At 44.9% G+C, this 24,124-nt stretch overlaps 1 protein-coding gene across 1 annotated transcript in view; it reads right to left on the reverse strand.

Moving 5' to 3' along the window:
* LOC134611443 (glyoxylate reductase/hydroxypyruvate reductase-like) overlaps positions 1 to 24,124 on the reverse strand; it is a 76,052-nt gene that overhangs the window by 26,690 nt on the left and 25,238 nt on the right. Inside the window, exons 5-7 of the mRNA XM_063455328.1 lie at positions 20,669 to 20,757; positions 20,139 to 20,243; positions 10,521 to 10,656 (exon numbers count right to left, since the gene is read on the reverse strand). Coding sequence (XP_063311398.1) covers positions 10,521 to 10,656; positions 20,139 to 20,243; positions 20,669 to 20,757 — 330 coding nt within the window. The remainder of the gene's footprint in view (positions 1 to 10,520; positions 10,657 to 20,138; positions 20,244 to 20,668; positions 20,758 to 24,124) is intronic.

Raw genomic sequence — 24,124 nt, forward strand, 5'->3', positions numbered from 1 at the left:
CAAAGAATGCAAAACCAACCCCAAATTTTTTTTCAAGTACATCAATTCTAAAAAAACAAAAAATGAAAGTGTAGGTACACTGAAAACAGAGATGGGTCTGTTAGTCAATGAAGACCAGGAAAAGGCAGAAATTAAAAAAAACAACAAATTTTCTTCAGTATATATTAATGAGGATCCTATGGCAAGAGATATGCAAATGATTGCTGCAAAAAACCTGCAGATAGCTTGTGATTGGACGACTCGAGACAAGGTGCTACAGCAGTTAAAGAAAATTACTGTAAATAAAGCTCCAGGGACTGACAGTATTCACCCACGAGTACTTACGGAGCTAAGTGGGAAATAAGTGAACCTCTGTGTTTAATCTTTCAAGATTCTTTTGTTTCAGGCTTTGTACCTGTCACGTTTAAACATTTATTATGAAGGAACACAACTGCAGATTTCTTATAGTTCGAATATTTATTATAGAAAGTAAATGGTATTGACTTTAATTCCAATTTACAGGTACTGTAGCTTTAAGTAGTAAACGATAACTGAAGTCCACAATTATATGCACTGTAGCTTTAAGTAGTAAACGATAACTGAAGCAGCAAGAGTCCTTTAGTTGTATTAATTGATTAGGTGATAAGAAGTTACAATAGCTGTTCCATAGACTTTAACTGAAGTAAGATAGATGCAGCTAACTGAGACAAGTATGAATTGAAGTTAGCTGTAACGGTTGGCTTTAACGAAGGACTTTGGAGACAGGAAATAACAGCTTTGAGATGCAACGCTTATCACAGAGGTTTTACTTAGCTTCCGGCACATAGAACACTGGTTCCCGAGATTTCCTCAGAGGCGGTTTATCCTGCATGGATAGAGTTCAGCTTTAGCCGTGGATGAGGAAAGGTGAAGGGAACTTGAAGTCTTCCAGTCCGGTCCGGTAACAGCAGGCTTTCACAACGATGTTGCAGCCGGTTCGTGAGTACGGAACGTAGTTCATTAATCCAGCGTCGATCAGCTGGTGCGGTCAGATTAAATAGGGAGACCGGGTCATAAAGAGGTGTGGCTAAGCTCCGTGGAACCAGGAAGTAAGGGGATATTATAATTAAGGCATGACAGTATCCCCTCCTTAATGAGCAACCTCTGGGTGCTATTGACTTGGCTTAGAAGGGTAACGTTTGTGAAACTTGGAAATTAATTTGTCAGCATGAACGTCAGAGGAGTTTTCCCATGTATCTTCATCAACTCCATATCCTTTCCATCTGATGAGGTATTGTAAGGAGCCACGATGGATCCTTGAATCCAGTATACTTTGAATCTCGTATTCTTCTTCACCCTGGACCAGTATGGGGTCAGGAGAAGTAGTGACATTCCTTTGGAAAGGGTCAGGATGATGAGGCTTCAGCAAGGACACATGAAAAACAGGATGTAGCTTTAAAGTTGGTGGAAGTTTCAATTTAACAACATTACGGTTGATAATCGATAGTATTGGAAAAGGACCAAGAAAAAGAGAACTTAACTTCTTTGATGGACGGTTTGTAGAAATGTTCTTTGATAATTTGTAGTTCAGCCTCAGAGAGAGGGTAGATGTGCCCAAATGGTACTGGGGCACCAGGTATGAGGTCTATAGGACAATCGTAGGAACGATGAGGCGGGAGCGTTTCAGCTTCTTTTTTACTGAAGACATCTGAAAAGTCTGAATAACAAGAAGGTATGGTTGGTTCTTTAGAGATTTGAAGAATAGGAATTTGCTGTAAACATGTTTCCTTACAATAATGTGAGTTAAAGGTGATAGAGAAAGGAGACCAAGAAATTTGAGGGTTGTGGTTCCTTAACCAGTTGATCCCTATTATAACGGGATAGAGAGGTGACGGAATAACATCAAATACTAGAAATTCAGTATGGATGTGATTTGTGGTTACCTTTAGAGGGATGGTTTCATGAAGAATCGGTCCCGAGGAGATAAAGGAGCCGTCAATCACTTTAATAGGAACAGAATTAGCTTTTTGAACACAAGGAATTCTATTCTTTGTTACAAAGGTTGAATCGATGAATACTCCATGTGCACCAGAATCGATGAGAGCTTCAGTCACAATTCTCACCTTATCCCACTGTAATACAAGGGATACAGTTAAGAACGGATTGGTCGATGTTGAAGGGAGTGCACTGAAGATAGCAGAGGTATAAGCTTGTCTACCGGCCTTTGTCCGTTTTAATAAAGGACAATCAGAAACCAGATGATCTTGAGAGGCACAATACATGCATAGGTTTAATTGACGTCTTCGGTTCTTCTCTGCAGGAGTAAGAGGACTTCGTATTACCCCTATTTCCATAGGTTCACTTGGTAAGGAAGTCTTTTCTGGAGCTTTTGAGGGAGTGAAAGGTTTGCGGTCTTTAGAATGTAAAAGGGCTTTTTCTGCCTTTCTTTCTCTTAATCTTCTGTCAATGCTGATTGATAAGTGAATTAGAGCGTTCAAAGTAGTAGGAAGTTCTGTTCTAGATAATTCGTCTTTTACAGCTTCAGATAACCCAATTCGAAATTGGTTGCGCAATGTGATGTCATTCCATTGCGTTTCTACAGCCCATCTTTTGAATTCAGCAATATAATCTTCAACGGGTCTATTTCTTTGCTGTAGTGTTCTGATTGTTAAATCAGCTGTAGCTTGTTTGTTAGGATCTTCATAGAGGAGAGACATGGCTTCAAAAAATTCATCCAGTGAATCTAGGATGGGGTCATCGTTTTCCAGAAAGGAATGGGCCCATGACATAGGTTCACCTCTTAGAAAGGAGATAACCGAACAAACTTTAGTTCTTTCTGTAGGGTAGGATCGAGGTTTCAAAGCAATTAACAATTTGCAGGAGTTGAGGAACTCCCTGTATTTTGAACGATCTCCAGAGAATATTTCAGGGTTACACACAGCAGGATCACTAGCCGAGTGCAGAATAGTATGAGGAGTATGAGTTTGTAGATCTCTGACATAAGTGAGAATTCTTTCGTTAGTAACTTGCAGGTCTTGAACACCTTGGGCTAGTGTATCAACTCTTTGATTCAACGTAGTTATAGTAGAATCGAAATCTGCTGGATCCATTACAAAGGCTGGATTAATCTGTCACGTTTAAACATTTATTATGAAGGAACACAACTGCAGATTTCTTATAGTTCGAATATTTATTATAGAAAGTAAATGGTATTGACTTTAATTCCAATTTACAGGTACTGTAGCTTTAAGTAGTAAATGATAACTGAAGTCCACAATTATATGCACTGTAGCTTTAAGTAGTAAACGATAACTGAAGCAGCAAGAGTCCTTTAGTTGTATTAATTGATTAGGTGATAAGAAGTTACAATAGCTGTTCCATAGACTTTAACTGAAGTAAGATAGATGCAGCTAACTGAGACAAGTATGAATTGAAGTTAGCTGTAACGGTTGGCTTTAACGAAGGACTTTGGAGACAGGAAATAACAGCTTTGAGATGCAACGCTTATCACAGAGGTTTTACTTAGCTTCCGGCACATAGAACACTGGTTCCCGAGATTTCCTCAGAGGCGGTTTATCCTGCATGGATAGAGTTCAGCTTTAGCCGTGGATGAGGAAAGGTGAAGGGAACTTGAAGTCTTCCAGTCCGGTCCGGTAACAGCAGGCTTTCACAACGATGTTGCTGCCGGTTCGTGAGTACGGAACGTAGTTCATTAATCCAGCGTCGATCAGCTGGTGCGGTCAGATTAAATAGGGAGACCGGGTCATAAAGAGGTGTGGCTAAGCTCCGTGGAACCAGGAAGTAAGGGGATATTATAATTAAGGCATGACAGTACCGGAGGATTGGCGGAAGGCAGATGTCGTTCCTATATTTAAAAAGGGCTTAAAATCCTTGCCTGGAAATTATAGACCTGTGAGCTTAACTCCTGTGACTGGGAAAATATTTGAAGGGCTATTAAGGGATAATATTCAGGAATTCATTGGGAAGAACTTTGTTATTAGCAATAATCAGCATGGTTTTATGAAACATAGGTCATGTCAAACTAACCTAATTGCATTCTACGAAGAAGTAAGTAAAAGTATAGATCAGGGTGTTGCAGTGGATGTGATCTACTTGGATTTTGTCAAGGCATTTGATACGGTTCCTCACAATAGGTTAGTCTTCAAACTAAAAGAAATTGGTCTAGATGAATATTCTTGTTCTTGGGTAGAACATTGGCTTAAGGATAGAGCACAGCGAGTTGACATAAATGGTACATTTTCAAGTTGGACAAATGTGGTAAGTGGTGTCCCTCAGGGTTCTGTTTTGGGACCGCTTCTATTTAACATATTTATAAATGATCTTGAAATGGGCATTGAAAGCCATGTATCAGTGTTTGCAGATGACACAAAACTTTGTAAAGTAATAAAATGTGAGCAGGATATTAGGGATCGACCGATATTGATTTTTTAGAGCCGATACCGATACCGATAATCTGTGAACTTTCAAGCCGATAACTTGCCGATATTCTGTACATTTACCATTTTGAAAAATTAAACAATTTCTAACGGTAAATGCACAAAATAAACATGCCACATGTAGTGGATGAAGTGTATTTAGACAGGGGAGCTGTGTGTGTTGTGGATGCAGTGTGTGTTTGTGTAGTGTGTATAGTGAATGCAGAGTGTGTGTTTGTGTAGTGTGTATAGTGAATGCAGAGTGTGTGTTTGTGTAGCGTGTATAGTGAATGCAGAGTGTGTGTTTGTGTAGCGTGTATAGTGAATGCAGAGTGTGTGTTTGTGTAGCGTGTATAGTGAATGCAGAGTGTGTGTTTGTGTAGCGTGTATAGTGAATGCAGTGTGTGTTTGTGTAGCGTGTGTATATAATGCAGTGTGTGTTTGTGTAGCGTGTGTATATAATGCAGTGTGTGTTTGTGTAGCGTGTGTATATAATGCAGTGTGTTTGTGTAGCGTGTGTATATAATGTAGTGTGTGTATATAATGCAGTGTGTTTGTGTAGTGTGTGTATATAATGCAGTGTGTTTGTGTAGTGTGTGTATATAATGCAGTGTGTTTGTGTAGTGTGTGTATATAATGCAGTGTGTTTGTGTAGTGTGTGTATATAATGCAGTGTGTTTGTGTAGTGTGTGTATATAATGCAGTGTGTTTGTGTAGTGTGTGTATATAATGCAGTGTGTTTGTGTAGTGTGTGTATGTAATGCAGTGTGTATGTATGTAATGCAGTTTGTGTAGTGTGTATGTTTGTGTAGTGTGTATGTGTATGTTTGTAATGCAGTGTGTGTGTTTGTGTAGTGATTTAATTTGTGTAAAATGGGGGGGGGGATTTTTTTATGTTAATTATTTGTATTTTATTTTAATATTTAAATGGTGTGTTTTTTTTGTTTCTTTTAGTCCCCCCTCCCTGCTTCTTACCAGGGAGGGGGGATATAGTACTCCCTGGTGGTCCGGTGGTTTGTTAAGTACTGTGGGGGTTCGGTAGCAAGCGCTGACTTACCTTGCCAGCAGCTCCTGCAGCTCCATGTCTAAATCTCGCGGCCCTTAGTGCCGCGCGGAGCGTTGCCATGGTAACCCGTGGCAACGCTCTGCGGCCGCGGGTCTTGCGAGATTTAGACATGGAGCTGCTGGCAAGGTAAGTCAGCGCTTGCTGCCGGACCCCCCAGGACCGCCAGGCTTATAATGAGCCCGGCGGTCCTAGGAGGTATTATCGGCAATATCGGTAGCTATATTGGCCGATACCGATATTGCCGAACATACAGAATATCGGCCGATAATATCGGTAAAACCGATAATCGGTCGATCCCTACAGGATATTGCCTTGCTGCAGAGGGATTTGGATAGATTGGGGGACTGGGCACTAAAATGGCAGATGAAATTTAACGTAGAAAAATGCAAAGTTATGCACTTCGGGGTTAAGAATGCACACGCAATTTACACCCTAAATGGTAGTGAACTAGGGATAACCACACACGAGAAGGATTTGGGAATTGTTATAGACAACAAATTAGGCACCAATATGCAATGTCAATCTGCCGTTGCTAAGGCCAGTAAGGTTTTGTCATGTATAAAATGGGGGCATAAATTCTCGAGATGAAAATGTAATTTTGCCTCTTTATAAATCGCTGGTAAGACCACACCTTGAATATGCTGTGCACTTTGGACACCTGTTCTAAAGAAAGATATCATGGCATTAGAAAAAGTGCAGAGACGAGCTACAAAATTGATAAAAGGAATGGAGCATTTATGAAGAAAGGTTAAAAATGTAAATCTCTTCAGTTTGGAAAAACGGCGCCTGAGAGGGGATATGATAACATTATACAAATATATTCGGGGCCAGTACAAACCATTATCTGTAAATCTATTCATAACCAGGGCTATAGATAGGACACAAGGTCACACATTTAGGCTTGAAGAAAGGAGATTTCATCTAAGGCAAAGAAAAGTTTTTTTTTACAGTAAGAGCAATAAGGATATGGAATTCATTGCCTGAAGAGGTGGTTTTGTCAGTCTATACAGATGTTTAAACTGCAATTGGATAAATACTTGCAAAAACATAACATAAAGGGATATAATTTCTAAGTAGTGGGGTAATAGCTGCTTGATCCAAGGAGACATCTGACTGCTATTTCGGGGTCAAGAAGGAATTTTTTCCTAGTTTGTTGCAAAATTGGAAGCGCTTCAGACTGGGTTTTTTGCCTTCTTTTGGATCAACAGCAAAAGCATATGTGAGGAAGGCTGAACTTGATGGACGCAAGTCTCTTTTCAGCTATGTAACTATGTAACCGGTTGTCTAATCGACAGCCAGTGGCTGTAACAAAGTTAAAGGAGCATTATAGGGTCAGGAACACAAACATGTATAGTGTTAAAACCACCATCTAGCCCCCCTGGTCACCTCATGCCTCCCTAAATATAGCAAAATCTTACTTGTATTCAAGTCTGCAGCTGCTGGCTTTGTTTACTTTAGACCTGACCATTACCTGCTGACATCAGCAGAAGTGGTAGCCTGATCCAATCACAATGCTTCCCCATAGGATTGGCTGAGACTGACAAAGAGGCAAATCAGGGGCAGAGCCAGCACAATTCAAACACAGCCCTGGCCAATCAGCATCTCCTCATAGAGATGCATTGAATCAATGCATCTCTATGAGGAACGTTCAGTGTCTGCATGCAGAGGGAGGAGATACTGAATGTTTGGATGCATTTTAGGCAGCCATGACCCAGGAAGGATCTCTAACAGCCATCTGAGGAGTGGCCAGTGAAGTTATCACTAGGCTGTAATGTAAACACTGCATTTTCTCTAAAAAGACAGTGTTTACAGTAAAAAGCCTGAAGGTAATGATTCTACTCACCAGAACAAATTCAATAAGCTGTAGTTGTTCTGGTGACTATAGTGTCCCTTTAATTTATAAAAGTGCATTTTCTATTGAAATCAGAACTTTTTGTAAAATGAAAAAGAGGACATACGTTAAAGTGCTTAAGCAAGCTAAAGTGCTTGAGGGGTCTGGAGCGTCCCTGTGAGATCTTAGCAAATTGTTTGATTACATTTTTAGCAAAAATATGTTCCTCTTATAAATTCTTGGCATATGATGTAACCCACAGCCTGCTACACTTAAAGGGACATTCTAAGCTCTCTGGAGTAGTTCTAGTACCAGAAGCCTTTTGACATAATCTCACTTTTACGTGTCAAACCATTTTGAATGGTTTGATAATTACCTGGGTCAATCCAAGGTGCTTGGCTTGGCCTCTATTCAAATAAGTTACTAAAGTGGGATTCCCTACTTCCACATTAGTAAGAGCTATTTCATTTGTATATTGACAAAATTCATGGGTTAAAGCCTCAGCTGATGCTCTCAGCCATTTAATTCAGTGAAAATATGGCCAAAATTGAAATAACGATATCTGTGAAAAGGGGCTGGACTGCAGGGGCTCAGTGTGTGTATGTGTGGCGCTGTTTGGGTATTATATGTAAGAGCCTGCATGTGGGGTTGTGTGCATGTATGTGGATTGTTAGTTGTGCTGCATTTGTGCGGATTGTGTGTATGATTGTGTGTTACTCCAGTGGGGACCATGATGGCCAGGTACAGTTCAAGGACAGGAGCTGCAACAGCAGCTGTGGGCTGCTCTACTCCAGTGTGGATTCCCATTCACAAGTGCTGGGAGGAAATTATCTGAGTTCACTTCCTCTACATGCTGCAATGCATAAATTGAGGATTTTCCTGCACCACCATTTCGTATTAGCAGATATCTGACGTTTCACTGGGACTCCTGATAGGCCAGAGCCTGTTTGACTCTGGCAGCCTTGAGTGCCGTGCAAAGACACCTTGAGTGCCGTGAATGGCACACGTGCCATAGGTTGTCTAGCCCTGCAATAGAACCTGCCCTCCTAGGAAGATTCCAGGAAGTGGTTACTTCTCACCTACTTTGATCACATTCATTGTTTATTTTGTAGGATACCTGTGGGTAACACGTGTGCTGCCTTTCCCCCAGGAAGCTGAGCCAATCAGGTACAGGACATCCTCTAGGCACTCAGACCACTTCAGCTAATTGTAGTGGTCTGGGTGCTGTGTACCTATTGCACTTAGTGCTGCAATGTAAAACATTGCAGATCCAGAGAACTGCAATGTGTATATTGCAGTTCTAAGTCTGCCCACAATGACTGGGGGAGCGCTTCCGGAATCCAAATGGACCTTTGGACCCTCAGTCTCAGATTTCCCCCATAGGAAAGCATATGGGGAGGTCTAATGCGCGCGGCTATGCCGCGCATGAGCATTAGGTCTCCCCACCGGCTGATGTCGGCGGGGGAGGAGCGTGGGCGAACCCTGGCCCAGCACCAAGGGACATCGGCACTGGATTCAGGTAAGTGGCCGAAGGGGTTTTAACCCCTTTAGCCCCGTGGGAGGGGGTGCCCGAGGGAGAGGGCGACCTATTAACCCTATAGTGCTAGGGAAACGGCTTTGTTTTCCTGGCACTATAGGATCTGTTTAAAGAGGACCTGCAGGCTGCTCTGAAATCTTTAGTGTGTTTGTCATGTATTGAGTTCCTGTTATTGACCCAGCTTATCCTATAGCTTTTCTTGGATGGTTTGTATGACTACCCTGAACAAGACCCAGCTTGTTCACTGAGACATTCCAGCCTGTATTCCTGACCGTGGCCTCTTTGACTATGTTTTGCTGTTTATTTTCTATCGCTTTGTGTTCCTCTCTGGCCTAAAGCATTTCTCTAGTTTGATCCTGTCACTCTCTGGGTCCTGCGTTATGTTAATCCTGGCCACTCTAAAGTCCAGTAATACAGCTATACTGTCTCTCATTATTTGGCCTGTTAAGAGTGCTGACTCTTTTACCTTGCTAATGCTTCTCTGACTGTTCCTGACAGACGGATGTGTTGCTTTTTATTATTATAATAATTATTATTATGACATACTCTACTTTGTTCTGAATATATTGTAAAATGTTTAACACAAACTTAGTAAACTCAAATAAGGTGCAGTTGACAAAATTGCAAAATGTACCGTGTACAAACTGATAGCAGCTGCAGTATGTCTGCTATGAGTGTATTGAACGTTCAATTCTTATCATGTAGAAGATTAGTACTTGTCCCATAAATCAGTCATGAACAAAGGTTTGTGGGATAAAACCAGTTTACTGTAGCTCAGAATGATGAGTCTCCTAACTGGTGGAGACTCTTGCTGGTGAAGGTGACATAACATAAGCATTATTAGCAGACAAAACTAGTCGTATTGACAGTACACCAAAAATTACGTTGACAATAATAATGCCAGTTAATGGAATAAGAGTAATTTTTAAAGTGAGGCTACTAACTTCCTAACTATAATAAGCCCAACAGAGGCATCAGGACACTTACATGTTAAGCATGTTAAGTCTTACCTAATGAGGGTGCAGGTTCAGTATATATTCTCAGCAGTCAATTAAGTAGAAATACTAGTCAGACATGGTTCAGGGTAGTGCACAGCCTATGCTTTGCAAAATAGGACTTGGCAGCAAAAGATGCAAAAGCCTATGCTTGAATACTTGGTACTGGTGGAACTGAGACCTAAGAGTACACTTAATACACAGTATAGTGGAAATACTCAAGCTTGAGACCTACAGGATCATAAAAATTACTGTAGAGGGCCCTTGGTGTGGCAAACTATGTTTATTTGTAAATATGATGGTACCATCCCACATTCATACCTATGCCTTTTGCAAACTTCCATAGATACTGGACATATTAGGCTGCTGCCTCATTATTTGTAAGAGGCACCAGAGTTGGACCATTCTAAGAGAGGATGTAGAGATTGGTAAGTGTCACAAGAATGTCTGGGTAAAAAAATGTATCAGGGCAGTCTGGGCATGGCATGGACTCAGTCCTGTCCTGACTGGTGATTCTGGATACCTAATGTTGCTGAGAGGTCTCTTTCTACCTCATAGCAGTATTATAAAAACATATATAGAAAATATATTCCATTTACTGTGGAGCAGATACTTTGATGGTGCAAGATGCACTTTGTTTTGGTGCTGTTCAAATACTTTCCCTTCTTATTTCTAAATAGTATAAATGTGATCATACCTGCTGGTGTTAATAAATATAGCATTCCTTTTCATTTTGGAGAAGAGATTTTTGTTACATATTCCCATTGTTTCTGAGGTCAGAGCACAGCACACCATAATAAAATCAGATTGTTTAGCCAACTCGTCCAAGGAAACTGTCAAATGGAAAGAAAGAGTAACTGCTTGCTGTTGAAGTGATTTAGCAATATTATAGTCAATTTCGCTACTTTAGCTTAGATTTTTAAGTTTGCCATGATGGACCAGAGATCTGTCAAATCATATGGGCTGCATCCTCTGTTCAAGCAAAAATGATTGATTAGTTAGAGGACAGCTACTAACTCCCCCCACCCCCTCCCCCTCCCCACAGATCAAGTGAAAACCGACCAATAGAGGGAAAAAAGGAGTACCATTAAGACAATCTATACTGAGGTAGACATACCAGTCATGATACCCTGGGGCACACCAAACATATTGTAATACTTGAGTATTGATAGGCAGGGCCGTCTTTAATATTGATTGGACCCTGGGCAAGCATCTGCTTGGGCCCCCTGGGCATGCAATCACTCCCTCCACCCCAACCTAGAGGCGAAACTAATGTAGAGAGTGCCTTGATGCAAAAAAAAATCCAGGCCTGCCCTGTAGCACAAGAGTAAAGAAAAGACAGATCCCCATCTGTCATACAACTCCTGCGATGCTATGCCAGGTGGGGATCTACCATCCTTGCAAGGTTGTATTTTTGAGCAGTGTTTGTGCAATTGAATGTCAGCATGTTATTGTACAGAGTGTATGTGTACATGTAGGGGTGTATTTGTATGTACTGTTACCATTGGAATGCAGTGGTGCACTTGTGTGTAGTGTTTGCGTTTGAATGCAGGGATGTGTGATTGTCTGTAGTGTTGGCTTTTAAATGCAGGTGTACTGTTGTGTGTAGAGTTGGTGTTTGTATATTATTTTAGCATTGTAATACAGGAATGTGTTTGCATGTAATGTTTGTATTTGCATGCAGGGGGGTGTTTGGATGTAGAGTTGTGCTTTAAATGCATATGTACATTTGTGTGTAGTATTGGTGTTTCAGCAAACTGGTGTGTTTGTATGGAATGTTTGTGTTTGCAGGGCTTTGTTTGCATGTTGTGTGCTTTCTATAACACATATACATATACACATTAACACGCAGATACACACATAAGCACACTGACACATGCTCACAACTTGACACATACTGGCACATACATACACACACACTCAGATACACACCCTTTGACAAACAGATACAAGCACTTTGATACACACACACACTGGCACATCCACACACAGAGATACACACACACACACACACACACACTGACACAGGTATGTACACACACACTCAGATACACACATACATAAAGGTATAAATGCAGGGGTCTATATGTGTACAGTGCTAGAGATGGAATATAGGAGTGTATTTGTGTTGGCATTAAAATGCTGGGATGTATGCATTACCACACACTCAGATGCACACTTACACACACCGACACATACATACACACAAACACACACACAGATACACATACACACTGGCACACAAGTACACATACCCAGGTATACATACACACAGAAACACTGACACACAGAAAAACACAGCCAGATACACACACTGACACAAACACAGCCAGATACACACAAGGACACAAACACAGCCATATCCCCCCCCACACACACACACATATGTGTACATTTACATATTTTAATCTCTGCCTTCTAGCAGCTCTTGGACAGCAACTCCCAGCAACCTTGGCCAATATAATGTCTCAACTCTGTTCTTACATACCATGGTCCAGAATTTGGCAAAAGTGACATTTGGAAATGGTGTACAGCTTTTGATAACACTTGATGCAATAATATGTTAAAATAAATACTTTTTACATTTATATTTAATAGGGAACTGCCAGGTTCTTCTAGGATTTTTAACATGTACTTATTCCCTGTGTGTTACATTACAAACACCAACACATGAATAAAAGTGATATCAGAAATAAGCAAATCAAAAAACAAACAATATTTAGCCACCCTCCTGTTTCCTTACCTTTTGGGTACAGAGGGGTGGTTTCCCTGGGGTCCAGTGAGAGCTTGCTGGCCCAGGCTGATGGGAGTCTGCCATCAGCTTTCTCAGTCCCTCTCCCCCACAATGCTTCTTTCTCCTCCATGTGGTGTGTGCCCCCTCCCCAGCGGCACTGAGGAGGAAGCGATCTGACCTCACTTCCTCCCAGCATGCCACGGAGAAGAAAAGGGATCACAGGGCAGTGTGTGAGGAGGCTAGCTGTGAGTATGTATTCAGCCAACCCACATATTACAGGGCCCCGGTCCGGAGCAGTATTAAAGGGCTGTGGCCCCTGATTACCTCAGGTGCTGCAGGGGGCCCGTGGGGTAGCTGCCTTAGGGCCCCCAGGAGTAACTGGGCCCAGGGCAGCTGCCCTTTTTGCCCCTCCTTAAAGACGGCCCTGTTGATAGGCATTTTTAATGGCAGTGAGTTGCACAAAGGAGCTCTGTGAAACTGAGGGCTCTACTCCCATATTTGTGTGGCCACCCATTGATACAGAATACAAGTGTGTATGTGGAAGGATGTTGAACAATACATTTTGTGCAGTTTGGCTGTTGAATCCCTGTACCATTCAATTTCACACAAACTAGAACTGGCCTTCATACACATTTACTTCTAAGCATTGCTTTTGATCCACACAGAAATAGTCATCAATTTATTATGCTTCATAGTTACAAGGAACTTAATTTTCAATTTTACCAGCAATTCAAGGGTATTGCTATAGGTAAACCTTGTCCTCCCACCGTGCCAACTTACATCTGGGTTGGTGGTGGGAGTCTAATTTGGTGAACACGGAGAACTATAGAGTGATATATTGACATTCTGTTAGTGTGATCAAGTACTGCAGATCGCTTCCAGGAGTTCATGAAGCCCATGGAACAGCGGAGTCAGGGGAGTGGGCCTTGACAGAGCCAGGGAGTAGGCAGGGGAGTTACTAGATAAAGGGGTGTGTTTATCTAAAAAAAAAAGGGGTTGGAAGAATAGGGAGTATATTAAGCAGCCATTTTAGAGTAGGGGACATTTTAACAGAACCTTCACTTACCTGTTAATTGTTATTGGCAGGTCTGTGTTGGTTTTTTCCTTTTTCTTTCAGGTCATGGCGTCGCTGGAGGAGATCCTGGAAGGAGTGAGAGCTGCTGTGAGGGACAGAGGAATGGCCTGGCTTCACGAGCAACTGGGGGCTCCGGTTCCCCCCCCACACCCCCTGCGGCGGCAGCACGGCGTTCCGTGAGGAGGGCCAGACCGCCCCAGCGACTGAGCCCAGGCGTGGAGCCCGAAGTCGGCAGACGGCGGAGGCTGGAAGGGCCCTGGAGGTGGTCGCGGGCCGAAGCGGAGTGGAGGAGACGCGGCCGGCACCGTCTGTTCGACGCGGTGCCGGTCGGGCGCGAGCAGCAGCCAGGCCGCGGCCTGCCACGCGGTGTGCGCCCCGCCGGAAGGCGGCTGGCAGGACAATCACGGCGGAGGCCGGGACCCAGAGCGGAACGGATGGAGGGAGCAGTGAGAGGATGCGGCCCGGTGAGTCAGGAGCCGGCGCTGGGGCCGGGCAGGGAGGAGGCCTCTGGAGACCAGGCTGTCCCCCTGATGGCAGGGGGAGCCTCTGAGAACAGGGACACACCGGGGGCGGTCAATAGTGGGGCCAGGATCAGCACTAGGGGCACAGATGGCAGGTCCACCCAGCCAGGTACCTTGGGGCAAGCGGGGCCCACAGCTGTGGGGGACTTAGGGCACCAGGAACGGCGGGTGGAATCCACAATTCACATGGCAGCCCAAAGGGGGCCAGGGGCAGCGCACAGGGACCGGTCACAGGGGTCAGCCTGGGGCATGGAGGAAGGAAGGGTTCGGAGAGAACGGGAGGGCCGCAGGGGCAGCTCGATCTTACCCACAACCCTAGAACGCATCTCAGCAGGGAGCAGCGCTGCTACAGTGCCAGGCGTGACAGGAGGCAGGCGGAAGGGTGGAGTGGCAGGGAGAGGAGCCGGTCCACAAGCAGGCGTAGTAGATGGAGATCAGTTTCTGGGGACAGGAGGAGGAGTAACAGCGCAGCGCGTCTGGGTCATCAGGCAGGAGCTCGCCAGGTCAGCGGCGCAGCGCATACGGCCGGGAGGGCCAGGCAGTGGGACGGGGCATGGTGCAGGACAACGGTCAGGAGCGTAAGGAGGAAGGGCGGGTATGTGAACATGCGGAAAAACTACCCAGGTGTCGTTCTCCTTGCAGGTCGCGCAGCACTACACCTACGGTCCTGAGGCGGGGCCAGGCTGACAGGATTCGGCGCCTATTGGATGCTCCGAAGCCAGGCGTGGAGGACGGAAGGGAGACGAACCCACGGCCTTCCGCGGCTAAGGGCTCGGGCGGTGAGTCAACTGATGCACCACACGCAGGAACATTGTTGAACTGTTTAAAATCATTTTTAGACTCACGGGCGGGCGGGGAAGTATCCTCACCACAGTTTGGGAGAGTGTGGACGTGTGAGAAGGGACAAGGGTCGTCGGGTAGGGCCGAGGGACCCGCACAGGGTAGCGATCTTGGGTTATCAGTGTCCGAATCAAGTAAGAGGCCGGGGGAGAAAGCTGATGTAGGGGGTGAAATTACCGACGCTGCGCGTCAAAACGTGCACGTGTCTTTCTCGGGCCCCTTAGGTTGTCATTTGAAGTTGGAAGTCAAGGAGAAGATTTGGAAGGGAGAATTTGTGGAGGTTTTTTCCCTCCTCCCGTTGGAAGAGTTTTTGGACTTGAAGGAGGAGGACAAAAAGGATGCGAAGAAGGAAGAGGAAGAGAAAAAACGTAGGTATTGGAAGATCCCCAAAACATTTGGGAATTGGCTAAGGGCCTTTTGTATCCTGGCCAGCGTGATAGGGGAAAAGTCCCCGGATCGATGCTCACAACTCTTCTGCTATCTCGATGGGATCGGGGACGCGTACCGGACTTACGGAGGCGTAGCCTGGTGGAGGTATGACGAGCAATTCCGCCAACGGTTAGCGGCGAATCCCAGCATGAGGTGGGACCAAATGGACCTTCCCCTCTGGATGCGGCTCATGATGGCGCAGAAGGCTGCGCCCTTTCACGGGATGGCCGGTGCGGACCCTGGGGGGACCTGCATCGGCCGAGCAAACGAAGGGCTTCTGCTGGCTCTTCAATGAGGGCCAATGCAAATGGGGGACGTCGTGCAGGTTTAAACACGAATGCTCTGGTTGCGGAGGGGCCCATGGAGCCAGTCGGTGTTTCAAGAGAGGTAAGTCGGCACCCGGAGTGGGAGCCAGTGGGGCAACGGCCCCCTCCGCTGCTGCGGGGGGCAACCCCGGTGAAGGTAGGCGAGATGCTACCGTGGCTAAAGCGGTACGTTAGCCAACAGGACGCCGAGTTTTTATGGAGAGGTTTCACGGAGGGGTTTATCATACCGTTTCAGGGTAGGGGCTTGGGGAGGTTATGTATTAACCTCAAATCTGTTAGGGAACACCCAGAGGTGGTGCGGGACAAGTTGCTGAAGGAGGTGCAGCTGGGTAGGATGGCAGGGCCTTACGCATCCCCGCCGTTGTCGGACTTGAGGGTGTCCCCGCTGAGGGTGGTCCCCAAGAAGGAAGCAGGCAAGTTCCGTTTGATCCATCATTTATCGTACCCGAAAGGGGCTTCAGTAAATGATGACATTGACGCGGCCCTGTGCTCCGTATCGTATGCATCATTCGACCACGCGGTCGAGTTGGTTCGGAGAGCAGGGCGAGGGGCGTTGATGGCGAAGGTAGACGTGGAAGCAGCCTTCCGGCTCCTTCCTATTCATCCGGACTGTCACCACCTCATACTAATAATACAAACAGCCCACACACAAACCAACACACAGTCCCCACAAATACAACATACTACATCACTGACAATCCACAGACATGCACACAACCCTACAAGCAGCCCCACACAAGCACACTGTCATGTTTTTTTCTTTAACAAATGCCAAACAAAAAAATAAGAACCACTCACTTTTTATCTTGAGGCAGTTTCAGCACGGCAAACTGATGTGGCAGTGGGGGGCGTGGCCAACGGAGCAACAGGCAAGACGTGCTTGTGAGGAGCTCCTATACAGAAACTCAAAAAATGGGAGAATAACTCACCTAAATGGCTCCCACAGACACAGAGACACCCACCCCTCAACAGCTGACCTAATGGGGCGAAAGAACAAAACAATTCATGCACCTGAGACCAGCAAAATGCCTGATATCAGGCTATCATTTGACAGGCCAGTCCAGCGGGAGGCACCCAAGATGGCGCCGGAAGCACAGAGTGAAGATAAAGCCTCAGAGGCATCACGGGATGCGGAGCAACCTGTGGAGAATACCCCGGCGAGTTACACTAACAGTGAGTCTGACTCAGATACAGACTCCGCGCCGGCAACAAAAAGGGATATAATATGGAAGGCGGACCTGTGGGCAACGCAAGCGGAATTAGGCACCCTGGGTAAAAGACTCACAGTGGTTGAATCCAAAGATGGAGAGAGCGAGACACACACACCACACACATATATTCTGGACACAGACCACTAGGCCAGCAGACAGCTGATAGATGTAAAGCCCCTAAATAAATAAAGGAAGGCCCACACTAGCAAAGCACCACACAGACAAGCTACCGCTGTTAGACAATGTAAATAGTTTCGCACAAGCATCTCAATGACCGAGACCCAAAAGGAGAGCCACAAATAGACAAAGAATAGAGGGATAACACCCCACCATAGACCACACGTAAAGACAGACCAACATGACAGAGATCCCCAAGTTGAACCTACTTCTAAACTGTATAATGCGGAGATACATAAATAATTTGTCCTAACCACGCAGTTAATGTTAACGTATTACAGTTGGACCACTGTTGGTACCACATATTACTCACCACAATATGATAAAGTTGTAAGTATCTATGTATGAAAATGCAATATAAAAAAAAAAAAACTGATGTGGCAGCAAAGCAGAGAGTTAAACTTACAGTCCTTGAAAATTGAAGTTTAGGTGATGTGTCCAGGGTTAGTCCATAAGCAATGTCCTTTATCCAGTCCGAGGTCGTTCAATAGGAAATCAAGCAGTATTGAAAGAAATTCCAAAAACAGAGTCAAGGCCAGTCCAAATTAGTTAACCAGGTAATCAAAGATATAGGGGTATGAAGAGGAGAGTTCAGAAGGGGTTCGGTGATGGAACACACGGTCTCTCTAGGAGTGATCCAATTGATCAGCAAGCAAGTTGATGCAATCAGTCAGATTAACACATTAATTGTGCACTGAGGTGTTGGAGATTGGAGTTTAAATAACCAAAGGGGTGTTTACTTACATGCCGTCTTAAAAGGCCAGTCATAAATGAATAAAATTCCTGACACACACACCACCAAACACACAATGTGACATATCCTCCAAACACACAATGCCACAAGCAGCCCACATTTATAGGTATTATACACAATACCACAAACTACTCCTGAACATATACACTATAACAGCCCACATACACACCAATACAATCTTACAGAGCAACTGCAGCACCGATAAATAACACAAGCACAATACAGCAGCATATACATTTCAACAACAACAAAAAATAGGATCAACACACCAAGGGATTTCAAGATCTTGTTCTGGCACCGTACTACTAAAAGGTTGCATACCCCTGTTCTAACAGGTGCCTCATTCCAGGCCCCTATTTAGCCTTGACCTACAGAGAGTCCCAGAAGGAAGGACTTCCCAAGTAAGTGGATTCACCTGATAAGAGCAGGCATTAGGCTACTAGATTAGTACCTGCTGAGAATAGGGTACATTAACATTGTGGCAGGCCTTTGCAATCAGGGCCGTCTTTAACAAGGGGCAAACAGGGCAGCTGCCCTGGGCCCAGTTACTCATGGGGGTCTCAAAGCAGCTGCCCCGTGGGCCCCGCTGCCTGCAATACATTTTTTTTTTTTTTTTAAATATTTCCCTACCTAATGGGCCCGCGGTGCTAGTATTGCGGCTGCACCGGGGCCCGCACACTAAGGGGGCCCACCGGGTGGCCCATACCCTTAGGGCCACCCAGTGAGCATGTTCCAGCAGGGGTCCAGTCGGCGTTGTGGCCCTTTAACAGCGCGACCGGGCCCTTGCTTAACGGCTGAATGGGAGGAAGTGACATCCGCAAATCACTTCCTCCCACCTCACAGACATCGGGCCGCGTGGGAGGCTGCTGAGCCAGGTTACAGTGAGGAGGGGGAGCAAGCAGAGCCAGACTCCCAACTACCCCAGCCAGCACACAGGACCCCAGGGAAGGAAGCCTCTTTCAAAGGTAGGAAACTGAAGAGTGTCTGTCTGTGTGTCAGTATGTCTGTGTGTGTGTCAGTATGTCTGTGTGTGTGTGTCAGTATGTATGTCAGTCAGTATATGTCTGTGTGTCAGTTTGTATGTCTTTGTGTGTGTCAGTATGTCTGTGTGTGTGTCAGTATGTATGTATTTCTGTGTGTGTCAGTATGTATATGTCTGTGTGTCAGTATGTATGTCTGTGTGTATGTCAGTATGTCTGTGTGTGTCAGTTTGTATGTCTGTATGTATGTCGGTGTGCCAGTCAGTATGTCTGTGTATGTGTCAGTATGTATGTCTGTCACAGTGTCAGTATGTCTGTCACAGTGTCAGTATGTCTGTCACAGTGTCAGTATGTCTGTCACAGTGTCTGTGTGTGTGTGTGTGTGTGCCAGTGTGTATACCTGTGCATGTATCTGTATGTAGCCAATGTGTGTATCTGCATGTGTGTCAGTGTTTGTATCCGCATTTGTCAGGTTATGTATCTGTGTGTCTGTATGTTGTCATTGTGTGTGTCTGTGTATCTGTATGTTGTCAGTGTATCTGCGTGTGTGTCAGTGTGTGCATCTGTGTGTCTGCATGTGTGCCAGGTTGTGTGTCGTATGTGTGTGTGTCAGTGTGTGTAAATGTGTCTGTAAAGCTGCATCTGTATGATTGTGTATATCTGTGTATCTGCAAGTGTTTGTGTGTGTATGTGTATCACAGTGTGTGTGTGTGTGACAGTGCATGTGTATTTGTGCATACATCTCAGCATTCAACACTACACGCAAATACACACCTGCATTCAAACTCTTTTTTTTAAACAACAAAATTATATATAAACACACCAGTGTATTCATAAACCAACACTACACATAAATGCATACTTGCATTTAAATGCCATCTCCACATACAAACACACCCCTACATTCACACAAACATACTCCATACAAAAACATGCTTACACTCAAACACACAAATACTGCTCAGTGCTAAATACAACCCTGCATGCATGGGAAAATGGTAGCGCCATTTCAATCACAATTTTTCAATCACAATTTTTCCACACCAAAACCTTTTTGGTTTTTGCTTCGTATATATATATATTTGTAGAAATTTCCAATTATGCTGCATATATTTTCATCAACAGCATAAAGGCATGGGGTTTATAAGTTTATAAGACTACTAAAACTCGCTGTGCTTTTTTCATAATCAAATTGCAAACTCTAGTTTATCAAAAATAATAATAGTAAAATGCCTCGTTATAAACAATACAAGTAATTGTTTCCTTACCAAATTCCGCAGAGATCTTTGCTGCTAATTCTTCTCTTGGTGCTACATCATTGTAAAGAAACTTCTGGACTCCAAATGGTTTCAAACGGTTAACAATAGCTTCACCTTTAACAACAAAGTCAATGATTTAAGGACATCATCAGATAGGCCCAGGGAAATAAGAAATTCTAGGCATATAACTAAATACCTACATATCATCTCATTATAGGCCTAGAGTTGTAAATAAACTCAAGTGCACTATGCGCTAGTTTAGAGGTAAGATCTGGTGTGTGACATTTGACATGAGTATCACTCCCTAAGAACTGCAATTTCCTTCCTAAGTGCATTCATTGTAAATGTATGATATTTTTTTGAACAGGTTTCATGGCACTTGCCTCTTTACAATTCATACATGTAAAAGTGTGAAGGACGTTTCATAACTTTCAAAGACTTTAGAGAAATGAAAAGATTTCACATAAGCATGTACAACAGAAGAATTCACTCGTAAAGAATTATCAGCTTGGCAGTGTTGGCACATCTTGTGCACTTACCTATCCTCCCCAAGCCAAGAATTCCAACCGAGCTCCCTGTAAGACCACTTCCACACATCCAAAGGGGCTTCCATGTTCCCCATCCACCACTATGCAAAATATAAATAGAAAAGTAAGCGCCGTGTGCCGATTCTTTTCAAATCATCCCTATAATGTACAGCCGATGTTAAAAAACTATCACAGGAAAATATGGTGGTGGTAGTAGTTGGTTCTCCAAACCTTGTGAACGTTTCCTTTTGAATATTGAATAGTACCGAGATGGATTAACTTTGGAATTATGTGCAGAAAGCATCAGCTGGCCACAGTATAAAACAATGGAATGCAATTATATGGTGATAGGTGGTGTTTAAGGAAACGATGAAGATGCAAAGATGGTGGCTATGTTATTTATGGAGACTTGCACCTCACAGATTGCATGATTCATCAATACCTTTCCTGTTAACATCCTAGTCACTGTGGAATTATGAATGTCCATTTAGAAATTATTCTGGTTTTATAATTTCTTATTGATAAAAAAAAAACCTCAATATTAATTATATTTATATAATTATTACAAAGAATGACTGAAAGTTCAAGGTGACTCGAGCTAGATGTCAACATGTCTTTATAAAAACAGTAGGAAAGGTCATGTTTGCATATGTATGACTCCTTAAACCTTATCATTAGTGATGTACCGAACTGTTCGCTGGCGAATAGTTCCTGGCGAACATAGCGTGTTCGCGTTCGCCACGGCGGGCGAACACATGCGCGATTCGTTCCTCCCCCTATTCGTCTTTATTGAGTAAACTTTGACCCTGTGCCTCACGATCAGCAGACACATTCCAGCAAATTAGCAGCAGACCCTCACTTCCAGACCCTCCCACCTCCTGTACAGCATCCATTTTAGATTCATTCTGAAGCTGCATTCTTAGATAGAGGAGGGAAAGTGTAGCTGCTGCTCATTTGATAGGGAAATGGATAGCTAGGCCAGGGTAGTCAGTGTCCACTACAGTCCTGAAGGACTCATCTGATCTCTGCTGTAAGGACAGCACCCCAAAAAGCCCTTTTTAGGGCTAGAACATCAGTCTGCTTTTTTTTTTTTTTTTTCTGTTTAATGTAATTGCAGTTGTCTGCCTGCCAGCTTCTGTGTCAGGCTCACAGTGGATACTGTGCCCACTTGCCCAGTGCCACCACTCATATCTGGTGCCACAATAGCTTGCATTTAAAAACCAAAAAAATGTTTTCACTGTAATAGATTGAATAGCAGTTAGTTGTCTGCAAGCGTCTGGGTGTCAGGCCTTCAGCGTGTACTCTGCCAACTTCTGCCAGTCCACTTTGCCACTCATATCTGGTGTCACAATAGCGTGCCTTTAAAAAGAAAAACAGTTTTTCACTGTAAGCTAATAGCAGTCAGTGTCCTTCAAGCGGGTATCAGGCCTTCAGCGTGTACTCTGCCAACCTCTGCCAGTCCACTTTGCCACTCATATCTGGTGTCACAATAGCGTGCCTTTAAAAAGAAAAAAAGTTTTTCACTGTAAGCTAATAGCAGTCAGTGTCCTTCAAGCGGGTGTCAGGCCTTCAGCGTGTACTCTGCCAACCTCTGCCAGTCCACTTTGCCACTCATATCTGGTGTCACAATAGCGTGCCTTTAAAAAGAAAAAAAGTTTTTCACTGTAAGCTAATAGCAGTCAGTGTCCTTCAAGCGGGTGTGTCTTCTACAGCTTCCGCTCGGAACCTTGACGCACCATCCTCCTCCAGCTTAGCTTCGGGCACCTCTCAAGATACCACTCACCCGCCTGCCGCCACCACCAACACTAGCACCACAGCCGCTTCACTTGGTATGTCAGAGGAGTTATTTACACATCCGTTTGAAGAAATGAGTGATGCGCAACCATTATTGCCAGAGGATGTAGATAACAGGGATATGTCTCAGTCAGGCAGCATTACACACATGGACGTACAGTGTGATGATGATGATGTTGTACCCGCTGCTGCTTCCTTTGCTGAGTTGTACCCGCTGCTGCTTCCTTTGCTGAGTTGTGATTATGACGATGCGTCCATGGATGTCACGTGGGTGCCCGCTCGGCAAGAAGAAGAACAGGGCGAAAGTTCAGATGGGGAGACAGAGAGGAGGAGGAGACGAGTTGGAAGCGGGGGAGGTCGTCGCAAGGAGCTAGTGGCACAGTCAGACAGCATGCATCGGCACCCGGGGTCAGCCCGACAGCACGCCAATCAACGCATGCTGTGTCCACCACCAGAATGCCGTCATTGCAGAGCTCAGCAGTGTGGCATTTTTTTGTGTGTCTGCCTCTGACAACAGCGATGCCATTTGCAACCTGTGCCAAAAGAAACTGCGTCGTGGGAAGTCCAACACCCACCTAGGTACAACTGCTTTGCGTAGGCACATGATCGCACATCACAAACGCCTATGGGATCAACACATGAGTACAAGTAGCACGCAAGGTCAAAGCCGCCATCCTCCTCCTGGTCCAGCATCTTCAGCCACGTCAACTACTGCTGTCCTCCTTGCCCCCTCTCAACCATCCGCCACTCTGTCTCTTGCCTTGAGCAGTTCCCGCTCATTTGCCCACAGTCAGGTGTCTGTCAAGGACATGTTTGAGCGTAAGAAGTCAATGTCAGAAAGTCACCCCCTTGCCCACCGTCTGACAGCTGGCTTGTCTGAACTATTAGCCCGCCAGCTTTTACCATACAAGCTGGTGGAGTCTGAGGCGTTCAAAAAATTTGTGGCTATTGGGATACCGCAGTGTAAGGTACCCGGCCGAAATTTCTTTGCACAAAAGGCAATCCCCAACCTGTACTCGATTGTGCAAAAGGAAGTAATGGCATGTCTGGCACACAGTGTTGGGGCAAGGGTCCATCTGACCACTGATACCTGGTCTGCAAAGCATGGTCAGGGCAGGTATATCACCTACACTGCGCATTGGGTAAACCTGCTGACGGCTGCCAAGCATGGAATGCGTGGCTCTGCAGAGGAGTTGGTGACACCGCCACGACTTGCAGGCAGGCCTGCTGCCACCTCCTCTACTCCTCCTACTCCATCCTCTTCCATAACCTCCTCGGCTGAGTCCTCTTCTGCTGCTGCATCTTGCTCCACATCAACGGCACCCCCCCAGCTCCCCAGGTACTATTCCACATCCCGGATACGGCAGTGTCACGCCGTCTTGGGTTTGACTTGCTTGAAAGCAGAGAGTCACACCAGACAAGCACTCCTGTCCGCCCTGAACGCACAGGTGGAAAAGTGGCTGACTCCGCAGCAACTGGATATCGGCAAAGTGGTTTGTGACAACGGAACAAATTTGTTGGCGGCATTGAAGTTGGGCAAGTTGACACATGTGCCGTGCATGGCACATGTGTGTAATCTGATCGTACAACGCTTTGTGCTTAAGTACACAGGCTTACAGGACGTCCTGAAGCAGGCCAGGAAGGTGTGTGGCCATTTCAGGCGTTCCTACACGG

Source organism: Pelobates fuscus, chromosome 5 (assembly GCF_036172605.1).
Source record: "Pelobates fuscus isolate aPelFus1 chromosome 5, aPelFus1.pri, whole genome shotgun sequence".
Taxonomy (NCBI): domain Eukaryota; kingdom Metazoa; phylum Chordata; class Amphibia; order Anura; family Pelobatidae; genus Pelobates; species Pelobates fuscus.